The 14,069-nt window shown below is 46.1% G+C and overlaps 1 protein-coding gene across 2 annotated transcripts in view; it reads right to left on the reverse strand.

The window, feature by feature from the left end:
* Nucleotides 1-14,069, reverse strand: part of RASGEF1C (RasGEF domain family member 1C) — a 110,773-nt gene that overhangs the window by 14,883 nt on the left and 81,821 nt on the right. For both annotated transcript variants that reach the window (XM_030927449.1, XM_010380960.2), the window contains exons 6-8: nucleotides 13,977-14,051; nucleotides 1,883-1,972; nucleotides 176-278 (exon numbers count right to left, since the gene is read on the reverse strand). In XM_030927449.1, coding sequence (XP_030783309.1) covers nucleotides 176-278; nucleotides 1,883-1,972; nucleotides 13,977-14,051 — 268 coding nt within the window. The remainder of the gene's footprint in view (nucleotides 1-175; nucleotides 279-1,882; nucleotides 1,973-13,976; nucleotides 14,052-14,069) is intronic.

The raw sequence follows: 14,069 nt of genomic DNA on the forward strand, positions 1-14,069 counted from the left end.
CAGGACCTCTGAGGCGGGGACATAGGATTGCCCAGGCCTTCAGACAGCCCAGCCCACGCCCTCCCGCTGCTCAGTGGCGGGCCCTGGCTTGCACTCTGCCTGCCTGGCTGCACCCGCTCCGACCTCTGGGGGGGCCTGTGCACTGGGGACTCCAGGCCCGAGCCGGCCCACTCACAGATGATGGCCATGAGGGAGTTGAAGTTGCCGATGTTGAAGCACTCGCGGGCCACGTCGATGAAGAACTCAATCACCTGGGCCCTCTGCTTCTTCTTGGCTGGCTGTGGACAGGGCAGCAGAGCCTCAGCAGTGACACACCTCCACCCTGCCCTGACCAGGCCCGCTCCCGTCACCCGGCCCTCTTTGCCTTCTCTAAACCCACTGCACAGCTGGGGCACTTGAGGCCCAGGGTAAACAGGGTCTCAGAGCGCTTCACGGGCCGAGCTAGCAGAGCCCAACGCCATAGAGGGCTAGGTGGGCCCGGTGGGACACAGGCACTCCCTGTAGCCCTGGAGCTGCTGAGACGCACCTTCACGAGATGCTCCATGGCTCCCCTCCAGCGCCCTCCTCCCTCTGGGCCCAGCTCCCACCCAACTCCTCCCCTGAATTAGAGAGCCCCACCCACCTTCCCCCAGCCCTGGGCTTTCTCCCCTTGCTGGGGTACAAGCTGGCCCTGAGACCTGTCCCTCGAGCAGCCTCTCCGCGCTCTCCATCTAACAACTGTGTGACTGGTAAACCTTTGTGGTCGGGCGCTTGGGACTTCAGACCCGTCTGATGTGCAGAACCACACCGTGTCCTTCCCTGGCCATCCTGGGCCACAGCTGGCTCCCTGGGAGGCTCAGGCCAAGCAAGCTTCACCCGGGCTCGGCCCTCTCGCCTGCAGCCTGTGGCGCGAGGGTGTGAGTGGGCTGGGCCAGGGGGGCCTGCGTTGCATTCTTTCCACACAGGTAGGTGTTGCTTGCCCACCAAAGATATAGCAAGGGTCTTTACCGCCACCAAGAAGTGGGGTGTTGTGCTCTGAGATGTGTCACCAAACCCCCTTCCAGGGGCTGTCTTGGCCACAGAGAGCTGCCCACCCAAAGCCGGCCCTGTCCTTTGAAGGGCAGCCCGCCCTGTGATGGAGGCTGAGCCAGGTGGGGGAGGCCACCCGTGTCTGTCGTCACATCGTCGCATGGGGCTGCCTCCTCTCTACGCTTGTCCGCAGGTGTGGACCCCTCATGAACACGTGCCCCATACTCGGTCTCAGCACCTGCTGCGGAGAGCCCGGCCTGCCCCGGCGCTGCCTCTAGCCTGGTCCTGGGATGAGCGGCCCCCTGGGCTTCATCTTAAGGTGAGAGAGTGGGTTCAGACGAGGGCCCCTCTGCTGCAAGGAGGAGGACGGGTGGGTGTGGCCAGGCAGGACTGCGACTCAGTGACAAGCACGTCTGGCCCCACGCTGCTGAGTTTTGGTGCTTTCCAGGAGCAGCTGGAACCATGGGCTTTTACGTGTATCTCCCAGGGCTTAGAGGTCAGATCACGTCCACCTCTAGGTCCCGAGGAAGCCAAACAAGGCCAGTTGCAGGCCAGGCTGCCCAAGGCAGGCCGGCACAGATGGAGAGAGCAGAGCCACTGGGGCTGCGAGTGACTGCCTCTCACTCCTTCAGCAAACCCTCTCCAACACCCTCTGTGCCTGGCCAGTGGATCTGTCCTGGGTTCTACTTGGAGGGAAATGTCACTGCAGGAAAGCTGGTATCACCTGGAGTCCTGGAGGGGTGCCCAGCCTGGCATTGGACTTGGAAATGAACAGGACTCAAGGTGTCCTTCCGGTTCCTTCCCCAGTAGGCTCCTCCCAACTCCAGCCGCCTTGGGCTATGCCAGGTGGTGTCCACCCTGGCTGTCTACTCACCATGCAGATCTCAGTTGCCACCAGGTAGCACAGTCTGTTGAACCATTTCACGTAAGCCTCTAGGTTGCTGGTCTTGTCACTAAAGCAGGGCTAGAAAAAACACACAGGACCACATTCTGAGCCTTTTTGTCAATCATCTTTTAGAACATGAAGTCAGTTCATGATCCCTACGACCCGGGAAATGTCAAAACCCCCAAACCGTCCAGAAATACCAAAGATTCGGTGTGTACCCTTTTAGTCCTTTTAAAAATACATTTTAAAATGTAACTTCACACACACACACACACACACACGGACACACACACATACACGAACCTCATTATTCCTGGATTCTGTATTTGCAAATTTGCCTCCTCTCTAAAATGTATTTGTAACCCCAAAAACTTGTGTCATTTTTGTGGTCTTCTGTACACATGCACGGGGTGGCAAAAATATTGAAGTCATGAGTGTCCGTGCACATCTCCAGCAGAGGCGAGGCAATGCTCTGTCCTCCTGCATCTCACTCTCAGACTTGGCCTACTAAGTATCATGTCCTTTACATTTTTGTACTGTTTGCTGATAATTTCACTGTTGAGAAAGGCCCCCAAGCATGGTGCCGAAGTGCCGTCTAGTGTTCCCACGCAGGCAAAGGCTGCTCTGTGCCTCACAGAGAAACTGTGTGTAACATCAGCGTTCAGCCATGAGAAATAGCACTGTTGGCCATGAGATCAATATTAATCAATAATTTATATTAAATAATGTCTTTAAACATAAACACACATAAAACAAAGTGATATATGGATCTGTTGACAAAAATGCTGTGATGAGAGGCTCACAGGGAACCTAACCTTGCATTTCCCCGGGGAGCAATGGTTCCGTGCTCACTCATTCAGTGTTTTTGACTTTATAGAACGCAGCTGCTGGGAGTAATGAGCGCCAGCTGTGTGTATGCATGCATCTATCATAACCATATATATTCCCGTACTTTGCTATGCAAACCTTTCCCTGTGCCATAACATATCCTTTGGAAACAAAAATTTTAAATGGATATAGAACTTTCCACTGTATAATATACCAGCATTTAAAAGATGAAACTTAACATAAATGTGTTTGTTAAAACTGCCAGGGTAGGCCAAGCACGGTGGCTCACGCCTGTAATCCCAGCACTTTGAGAGGCCAAGGCGAGGGGATCACCTGAGGTTAGGAGTTCAGGACCAGTCTGGTCAACATGATGAAACCCCGTCTCTACTAAATACACAAAAATTAGCTGGGTGTGGTGGCAGGTGCCTGGAATCCCAGCTACTCAGGAGGCTGAGGCAGGAGAATTGCTTGAACCTGGCGGCAGAGGTTGCAGTGAGCCGAGATCATGCCATTGCACTCCAGCCTGGGCGACAAGAGCAAAACTTCATCTCAAAAAAACAAAAACAAAAAACAAAAAACTGCCAGGGTAACTTTTTTTCTTTTTCTTTTTTTTTTTTTGAGACAGAGTCTCGCTCTGTCGCCCAGGCTGGAGTGCAGTGGCCAGATCTCAGCTCACTGCAAGCTCTACCTCTCGGGTTCACGCCATTCTCCTGCCTGAGCCTCCCGAGTAGCTGGGACTACAGGCGCCCGCCACCTCGCCCGGCTAGTTTTTTGTATTTTTTAGTAGAGACGGGGTTTCACCGTGTTAGCCAGGATGGTCTCGATCTCCTGACCTCGTGATATGCCCGTCTCGGCCTCCCAAAGTGCTGGGATTACAGGCTTGAGCCACCGCGCCCGGCGGTAACTTTCAATAAATAGAGGGGAAGATGGAATGGGAGACCTATTCATTCAAAAGAAGCAAAGAAAGGAGGAAAAGTAAACAGATAAGGAAGATAACTACATAGTAAAACAGAAGATAGCAAGAACAAACTCTTATGGATTAGTGATTACAACACTGTAATTAAAAAATGCAGCTGCTTGCCACTTTCAAGAGATACAACTCCAAACACAAAGACATAAGTAAAAAAAAAAGAATATATATCTGATAAATATTATGTAGCTATATTAATATTGAACAAAATAGACTTTAAGGCAACAAAAAAGATCCTAAGGCAAAAAGCTTTAGGAGAAATGAGAGAGTAATTGCATAATGATAAAAGGTTCAACTCATCAGGGATATGTCACAAGTCTAAACTTGATTGCAGCTAGTAACATAGGTTCAATATATGGAGGCAAAAATAATCAGAAAGGTGAAGTTCTTTATAAGGAGAAGTTGAGTCCTACAGTCACATGGAAGATTTTAACACACATGACGGTAATTAATAGGTTAGGGAGATTGAAAAAGAAAAACCAAACGAAATCCAGGATGAATATGAATCTGAACAACACAATTTGAAGTAATAAACAAATATGGAAACTTGAACTTAATTTCTTGAGAATATGCATTCTTTTCAAATGTAAAGAAACTTAAAAAAATTTAAAAATAATCTATTGCTCAAAGATGAAATCATAATGGAATTAGAATGATAATGAAAATATTAAAAATAAAACTTGGGGGGCTGTAAATAAAAATTTATGTAAAGAGAAATCATCTTTCATGCTTTTATTAGAAAACAAGGATAAAAACAGGCTGAACATCCAACATAAGAAACTAGAAAAAGAATAACAATATAAATCCAAAGAAAGTAGATGAAAGAAATAATAAAGAGTAGAGAAGAAAGAAATGAAATAGTAAAAAAAACTACAATCTACAGAATCAACAAAGTAAAAAGATCTTTATTTGAAAACATTAATAAAATTGATGAACCTCTGATAAGACTGATAAAGAAACAAAGAGAGATGTAAATAATCAAAATACTACAGATGAATCAATGTGGATGTGAAGAAATTAAAAAGATACCTAGAGAATATTACAAATAACTTTATGTCTATAAATTTGGAAACTTAGGGGAAATGGCCGAATTCCTAGAAAAATATAAATTACAAAACAGACTAAAGAAGAGACAGAAAACCTAAATAGTCCTATAACCATTAAATCAATAACAAGAATAAACAAAGAAACAAACAAGAATAACCTTGAATCAGTACAAGAAAGTCATCCCTCAAAGAAAATACCAGGCCTAGATGGTTCCATTGGCTAATTCTACAAAATGCTCCAAGAATAAGTAATTCCAGTCTTTCAGGAAGAATAGAGAACAGGGTAAGAGAAACAAAGACGACACAAGAACAGTGTCAGAAAGGGAAATAACAGTTCAGTCTCACACTGCAGAAATCCTAAACAAAACATTAGCAAACCAAATCCAGGGATATGTGAAAAAGATAACAATTTCATTTATCCCAGTTTTGTTTATCTCAGAAATGCAAAGTTGATTCAACATTGATTAAAAAAACAGCCTGGTGCAGTGGCTCACGCCTGTAATCCCAGCACTTTGGGAGGCCGAGGAGGGTGGATCACTTGAGGTCAGGAGTTTGAGAACAGCCTGACCAACATGGTGAAATCCTGTCTCTACTAAAAATACAAAAATAGCTGAGCTTGGTGGTGGGCACCTGTAATCCTAGCTACTTGGGAGGCTGAGGCAGGAGAATCTCTTGAATCCGGGAGGCAGACATTGTAGTGAGCTAAGATCATGCTATTGCACTCCAGCCTGGGCAACAAATGCAAAACTCCATCTCAAACTACAACAACAGCAATGAAAAACTAGGCCAGGTGAGGTGGCTCACACCTGTACTCCTAGCACTTTGGGAGGCCAATGCAAGCAGATCTCTTGAGCTCAGGAGTTCTAGACCAGTCCGGGTAAACATGGTGAAACCCCGTCTCCACAAAAAATACAAAAATTAGCCAGGTATGGAGGCGTGTGCCTGTAGTCCCAGCTACTTGGGGGGCTGAGGCAGGAGGATCACTTGAGTCCAGGAGGTTGAGGCCGCAGTGAGCTGTGTTCACATCACTGTACTCTAGCCTGGGCAAAAGAGCAAGACTCTATCTCAAAAACAACAACAACAACAACAACAACAAAACCCAGAACAAACAGACAAACAAAAGATTTATATTAGTTTTTATTTTAAAAACTAACATAAATAATCAGCTAATAGTTTAAAGGAGAAGAGAATATGTGAGTAACAGGTCCAGAAAAAAAAAAAGAAATTTAACAACCATTCATGATGAGAATTCTCAGAAAAATAGGAAGGAACAGGATACTTCCTTAAGCTGATAATAGACATCTAAAGAAATCCTGTAGCAAACATCATACTCTATTGGGACACGTTAAAAAAATTCCTTTGAAAATCAGGACAAAACAAGAACGCCAGCTATCAATCCTTCTATTTGACATTGTACCAGAGGTGCAAGTTAGCACAATAAGTTAGTCAGGCCGGGCGCTGTGGCTCATGCCTGTAATCCCAGCACTTTGGGAGGCCAAGGCGGGCAGATCACCTGAGGTAGGGAGTTCGAGACCAGCCTGACCAACATGGAGAAACCTTGTCTCTACTAAAAATACAAAATTAGCTGGGCGTGGTGGCGCATGCCTGTAATCCCAGTCACTCGGGAGGCTGAGTCAGGAGAATTGCTTGAACCTGGGAGATGAAGGTTGCGGTGAGCCGGGATCGTGCCATTGCCCTCCTGCCTGGGCAACAAGAGTGAAACTCTGTCTCAAGAAAAACCAAAACAAAACCAAAAAAAAAAAAAAAAAAAACCAAAAGAGTTACATTGGGCAGTGTTACTCTGCAATAACAAATCATCTCAACATTTCAGGATTTAAAATGACAGATTAAGGTCTATCCATCACTCTTGTCTACCTATTACTGGAGGGTTCTATTCTATGACTACCACAGAACTAAAAAGAATAAGGATTGGAAAGGAGGAAACAAAACTGTCATTATTCTCAGATGTACTTGTCTACATGAAAAACCCCAAAGAATACAAATTATTAGAATAAGAATGTACAATGTTGTCAAATTTAAACTTGATATACAAAAGTAAATTACATTCATTAAACCAGCAATAAGCAGACAGGACATACAATAAATACACACTTGAGGTAATGGAAAACTAAGGAGTCCTGTACTCATTTTTTTTTTTTTTGAGACAGAGTCTTGCTCTGGCGCCCAGGCTGGAGTGCAGTGGTGCGATCTCGGCTCACTGCAAGCTCCACCTCCCGGGTTCACACCATTCTGCCTCAGCCTCCCGAGTAGCTGGGACTACAGGCGCCCGCCACCTCGCTTGGCTAATTTTTTGTATTTTTAGTAGAGACAGGGTTTCACCATGTTAGCCAGGATGGTCTCGATCTCCTGACCTCAGGATCCATCTGCCTTGGCCTCCCAAAGTGCTGGGATTACAGGTGTGAGTCACCGCACCTGGCCCCGGTGCTCATTTATTTAAGAATGTGCATTCTTTTCAAACATTCAGAAATCTGAAAACACACTTTAAAATAATCTATGCACATAGATTATTTTATACATAATAGTAAAAATATGCAAAGGTACCTAGGGAAATAAACCTAACAAAATCTGTACAAGACTCTTGATGGAGAAAATTACTAGACGTTAGAAAGATACTACAGAGCAGACCTAAGTGAACGGAGGGACATACCATTTTTATGCATTGGCAGACTCAAATGTAATGAAAAATAAATTCTTTCATGAAAACGCAAATTTTTCCCAAATTGATCCATATTTAATATATTCTAACGAAATCTCTACAGGACTTTTCATAGAAATTGACAAATAACTCTAAAACTTAAATAGAAAATGAAAGGGCCAAGAACAGCCAAGCCACACTCCTAAAGAAGAACTGGGGGATTTGCCTCAGCAACAATCAAGACTTATTATGAAACTGTAGTAATTAAAGCAAAGTGTCTTGACACAGAGACAGAGAAATAGACCAATGGAGCAGAACATCCAGGAACAGACCTACACGTATATGGAAAGCTGACATATGAGAGTGACATGTGTCAGAGCACGTTGGAGGGTAAAGGAACATATAACAGTGTTGCAGAAACAATTGGTTATTTGTCTGGAAAAAAATAAAAATGAATCTCAACTTAAGCCATATACACAAAACGAATTTCAGATCAAAATGTGAAGGACAAAACTTCAAAACTTCCATAGGAAACATAGGAGACTATCTTTATGACCTGAGTAGGGTGTAGGGAAGGATTTCTTAACCCCTCACCCCCATCCAAAAATAAATAAATAAAGGGAAAGTTTAGTAAATTTTACTAGGTGAAACTTAAGAACACCTGTTCATCAAAAGACATCATAATGAGGATGAAAAGCAAAGCAAACAACTAGAAGAAAATGTGCAGCACATTTAACTGACATAGGATCATCATCTAGTACACATTTAAAATAAAACAAAAACGATACATTCTTAAAAATCCTTAGAAGACGACAAACCCTCAATTGAAAACTGAGCAAAAGTCAGAGACAGGCATTTTATAGAGAAGGAAACAAGAATGTCCAAAAGATGCTCCATTTAACAGTTTGACAAAAATTAAAGCCTGACAACTTCAAGTGTTGATGAGGGTGTGGGATAACTTCCCGCTGGGAGTGGCGACGCCCAGCCTCACCTGGCGTTACCTGGCAAGGCTGCGCACATCTTGACCCTGCAACCCAGTAATTCCTCTTCCCAGAAGCAACAGTCCCCAGCCTGTTGTCCCTGGATTCCAGGGGGTCCCTGGGACTCTTTCAGGGGGTGCACAGGCAAGGCTATTTTTATAATAACACGATGTTACTGCCTTTTCCACTGTGTTGAAATTTGCACTGATGGTGCAAAAGCAATGGTGGGGAAAAGTGTCCAGTAGAAGAAAAAAGGGAATGTGACTTAAGAATGTCCTAAATGAGGTAAAACTTTTAACTTTTATTCAGTCTAGAGTTTTGAGATTTTCCATATTCTATGTGACATAACGGTTTGTGCACACGAAGCCCCTCTGTTGCATACGGAAAGCGTGCTTGTTGTTGAGGGAAAGCACTTCATTCACATGTGAGCTGAACGGGCCACTGCTTTCTTGGAGTACCGTTTCTGCTCTAAAGAAGGACTGCTAGACATACTATGGTAATTCAGACTTCAGTGTTCGGCTGATATTTCCTTGAAAATGAACACAATGAACCTGTTGTTTAAAGAAGAACAACTGAAATTAGGGAAAACATTTCAATTGGATGGTTTCCATAAACAAGGGACTATAATTCTTGTACATTATTTTTCATCTTTGCTGTTTCCTTGAGCAGGCTCATGTATCATGCAATTATCTAAAGTATTTGTCAATATTCTTGTTACCAGAGTAGTTGTATTATATTTTAAAATGTAAGATGATTTTTAAAAGCCTGAGGATTGACCTAAGATGCAATTGTATGGACTCTATCTACTCTGGAGGGTGGGAAGGATGTCAGCGGAAGTTTTAAGACTTATTTTTTTGTGCCATCAGATATAGGTAAAAATAATTGGGCAATTCTGCTGTTTAAACAGGAACGATCGGCCTCCTTGGCCCTAAATAGAAGGGCTGATAGTTGTTTTTTTTTTTTTTTTTTTTGAGATGGAGTCTCGCTCTGTCACCCAGGCTGGAGTGCAGTGGTGTGAACTCAGCTCACTGTAAGCTCCGCCTCCTGGGTTCACATCATTCTCCTGCCTCAGCCTCCTGAGTAGCTGGGACTACAGGCACCTGCCATCAGGCCCAGCTAATTTTATTTTGTATTTTTTAGTAGAGATGGGGTTTCACCATGTTAGCCAGGATGGTCTCGATCTCCTGACCTCATGATCCGCCCACCTCAGCCTCCCAAAGTGCTGGGATTACAGGCATGAGCCACTGCGCCCGGCTGGGCTATTTTAAGTTGATTATTTTATTGCAAATTAATCCAACCTAATTCTTTTTAATTTGGTTGTATGTTTTTCTTTGTTAAACGATGTTTAAAAAATAAAAAATGGCAGGGCGCGGTGGCTCAAGCCTGTAATCCCAGCACTTTGGGAGGCCGAGACGGGCGGATCACGAGGTCAGGAGATCGAGACCATCCTGGCAAACACGGTGAAACCCCGTCTCTACTAAAAAATACAAAAAATCAGCCGGGCGAGGTGGCAGCGCCTGTAGTCCCAGCTACTCGGGAGGCTGAGGCAGGAGAATGGCGAGAACCCAGGAGGCGGAGCTTGCAGTGAGCTGAGATCGGGCCACTGCACTCCAGCCTGGGGGACAGAGCGAGACTCCGTCTCAAAAAATAAATAAATAAATAAAATAAAAATTGGAAGTTCTTGGCTTAGTCTTTAAAAGAGAGGAGAACAATTGACAATATTTGTTGCCAATGATAAAATTAAGGCTTTCAAGAGAAAACCGAGAACTTGTAAGACACGTATCTGCCTCTGTGAGCCTGGCAGCTTCCCAATACTTACAGACTGAAAAATGAGGCCAAGAGTGATAATTATGTGATTTCTAAAATGTTGTACAATGAAATGTGTCAGCATTTGGAAGATCTGCCTAACACAGTGAACCTGTATTTTCCCGCATGACCAATGTATGATGTTGCAAAATTGTGCATCAAGATTCAAGAGAGACCAATGGCTTTCAACGTCAGAGTACAGGAAGTTCACTGATATCTTTTCAGATTTCACATTGTAGTTAATCTTCAAAAACTATTACTTGCTGAGTTTTAGTGTGGTATCAGAGAAGCATATTCACAATTATCTGAAAAGGTGGTAAAATACTCCTCCCTTTTCCAGCTACCTATTGGTGTGAGGTTGGATTTTCTTCAACCAAAAAAACTATGTCAAGAGACAGAATGCAGAAGCAGAGAAAAGAATCCAGCTGTCTTCTATTAAGTCAGACAGTAAAGAGATTTGTAAAAAATACTATAAAACAATGCCACTCTTCTCGGTAATTTCCTATTGTGGAAAAAGAATTATTTTTCATGAAATATGTTATTTATGTTGCCATGTAATGGGTTTTTATTGTTTTGTTTTTAGAGAGATGGGTTCCTGCTATCTATGTTGCCCAGGCTGGACTTGAACTCCAGGGCTCAAGCAATCCTCCTATCTGGGCTTCCTGAGTAGCTGGAGACTATAGGCATGGGCCACTACTTGGCTATTATTGTTATTTTATTTATTTATTTATTTATTTATTTTTGAGATGGAGTCTCGCTCTGTTGCCTAGGCTGGAGTGCAGTGGCACGATCTCGGCTCACCGTAAGCTCCGCCTCCTGGGTTGACGCCATTCTCCTGCCTCAGCCTCCCAAGTAGCTGGGACTACAGGCACCCGCCACCACGCAAGGCTAATTTTTTTGTATTTTTTTAGTAGAGACGAGGTTTCACCGTTTTAGCCAAGACGGTCTTGATCTCCTGACCTCGTGATCTGCCCGCCTCGGCCTCCCAAAGTGCTGGAATTACAGGCGTGAGCCACCACACCTGGCAATTATTGTTAATTTTGAATAGATATTTTAAAAAATTAGGCCGGGCGCGGTGGCTCAAGCCTGTAATCCCAGCACTTTGGGAGGCTGAGACGGGCGGATCACGAGGTCAGGAGTTCGAGACCATCCTGGCTAACACGGTGAAACCCCGTCTCTACTAAAAAATACAAAAAACTAGCCGAGCGAGGTGGCAGGCGCCTGTAGTCCCAGCTACTCGGGAGGCTGAGGCAGGAGAATGGCGTAAACCCGGGAGGCGGAGCTTGCAGTGAGCTGAGATCCGGCCACTGCACTCCAGCCCGGGCGACAGCGAGACTCCGTCTCAAAAAAAAAAAAAAAAAAAAAAAAATTAATCTTAGGGCCAGGTTCAGTGGCTCACACCTGTAACCCCAGCACTTTGGGAAGCCCAGGTGGGTGAGTCACTTGAGGTCAGGAGTTTGAGACCAGCCTGGTCAACATGGCGAAACCCTGTCTCTAATAAAAATACAAAAATTAGCCATGTGTAGTGACACACACCTGTAGTCCCAGCTACTCGAGGGTGCTGAGGTAGGAGAATCACTTGAACCCGGGAGGTGGAGGTTGCAGTGAGCCGAGATCGCACCACCGCACTCCAGCCTGGGTGACAAGAGTGAGTGAGACTCCGTCTCAAAAAAAAAGTTAATCTTAATTGCTAAAATAAATATTGATAAATATAATCTATATAACCAAAAGTTAATTGGAGTCCTTAACAATTTTTTTTTTTTTGAGACGGAGTCTTGCTCTGTCGTCCAGGCTGGAGTGCAGTGGCTGGATTTCAGCTCACTGCAAGCTCCGCCTCCCAGGTTCACGCCATTCTCCTGCCTCAGCCTCCCGAGTAGCTGGGACTACAGGCGCCCGCCACCTCGCCCGGCTAGTTTTTTGTATTTTTTAGTAGAGACAGGGTTTCACCGTGTTAGCCAGGATGGTCTCGATCTCCTGACCTCGTGATCCGCCCGTCTCGGCCTCCCAAAGTGCTGGGATTACAGGCTTGAGCCACCGCGCCCGGCCAACAATTTTTAAGAGTATAAAGGGATCCTGAACCTTTTGAGAACGGACACCCTAGAGAAAGTGTGCACTCGTGTGTGCCAGGACGCGGGTATAAGAATGTCCACTGTGGGAATATTTACAACAGCAAAAAGCTGGACACACAAATGTTCATCTACAGTAGGGGGGATAAACAAATGTCATGTTTCATCTTGATGTATTTCACAATAAAATAGTAATATTTGGAAATGGCCCCAAACTAAACAATCTTGTAAGAATCTCGGCCAGGCGCAGCAGCTCACACCTGTAATCCCAGCACTTTGGGAGGCCGAGGAGGGCAGATCACGAAGTCAGAAGATCGAGACCATCTGGCTAACACAGTGAAACCCCGTCTCTACTAAAAATACAAAAAATTAGCTGGGCGTGGTGGCGGGTGCCTGTAGTCCCAGCTATTGGGGAGGCTGAGGCAGGAGAATGGCGTGAACCCGGGAGGCAGAAGTTGCAGTGAGCCGAGATCACACCACTGCACTCCAGCCTCGGGGACAGGGCGAGACTCCATCTCAAAAAAAAAAAAAAAAAAAAAAAAAAAATCTCCCTTCCATTCCTGCCTCCCGGCACCACAAGTGTTCAGAATTCCCAGAGCAGTCAGCATTCCTAGAGAGTGCTCACGGACACAGGCAACATACATGGTTTTGTGTTACCCTCTTTTTTCGTTACCCAAATAGTCACACACTCTTGCCCCCGTTCTTCCCTCTACCCTTTTCTCTCAGTGCCTGGAGGGATAGGTCTTGGAGATTGTTCTGTCCACCTTATTCCCCTTCATAGCTGCACAGCATTCTAGTTATAGATGTTTCATAATTTGTAATCCAGTCCCCACGGCTGATAAGGCAATCTGCCCCCAGTGTTGGCCATAACACACATTGTCTATCCCAAATATCTTCGTCCGCGCATGTCCGTGTACATGGGTGTGTATCTGTGGGAGAAATTCGTAGGTATGGAAAGTTGGGGTCAAGAAAGTCCGTTCACAGCATTGACGCTAGTGCCAATCTCCCCTCCAAAGTGGCTGCGCCAGCTTCACCCCAGCAGCCATGCGGAGTGTGCCTTCCACAAGGTGTCTAACCTACTAGATGACCTTTGCTTATCTGAGAAGTGAAAGTGCAATCTCCTATTTAGTTTGTACTTTTATTAGGTGTGAGGGCAGAAGGCACAATGTTTGCAATTCTGGCTTGGATTTAGCCCGTTGGAGGCACCGGCCCTCTGCTGGTTGGGCTCCCAGAAGGGTGGGATCGAAATCCCGGTGTGTGGGCCGCGTCACCGGGTCCCAGCAGTTCCCTTACCTAGCCCGGGCAGCGCGCAGCAACCCGCGCTTCCTCACGTGGCCGCTGGAGGGCACCAGCGCCCACCGAAACGCACCGGGAAGGCGCTCGGGGTCCCGGAGCGCGCCAGGGGACCCTCCACCCTCCTCCCTGCCCAGGGTCCTGGCCCACCCGAGCGGCGCGGCCCACGGCCCGGTTCCTCGCCCACTCCTCCGCCCTCGCTGGGTGGGTGACCCCCACGTCCTGCACATTCAGACCCCAGGCTTTCCGGGGACTCGGCCGTCGTGGTCCGCCCCCGAGCTGGAGGGGCGTGGCGGAGCGGGCAGGGCCCCTCCGAGCCCACCTGTCCCTCTCTCGGCCACTCCAGCACTCGCCCAGAGAAGGCTCTGGGGCTTCCCTGAGAGCGGCTAGTCACTGGGTGCGGGTCACTTTTGGGACAGCCCGTAAGCGCCTCCTACCTTTGTGCTGGCCAGAGGGTCCTTGTTCACAAAGGCCTGGACAAACTCTTCCGGCCCGATGTACCGCAGCCGCTCCTGCAGGGAAGGGGAAGA

Source organism: Rhinopithecus roxellana, chromosome 3 (genome assembly GCF_007565055.1).
Source record: "Rhinopithecus roxellana isolate Shanxi Qingling chromosome 3, ASM756505v1, whole genome shotgun sequence".
Taxonomy (NCBI): Eukaryota; Metazoa; Chordata; class Mammalia; order Primates; family Cercopithecidae; genus Rhinopithecus; species Rhinopithecus roxellana.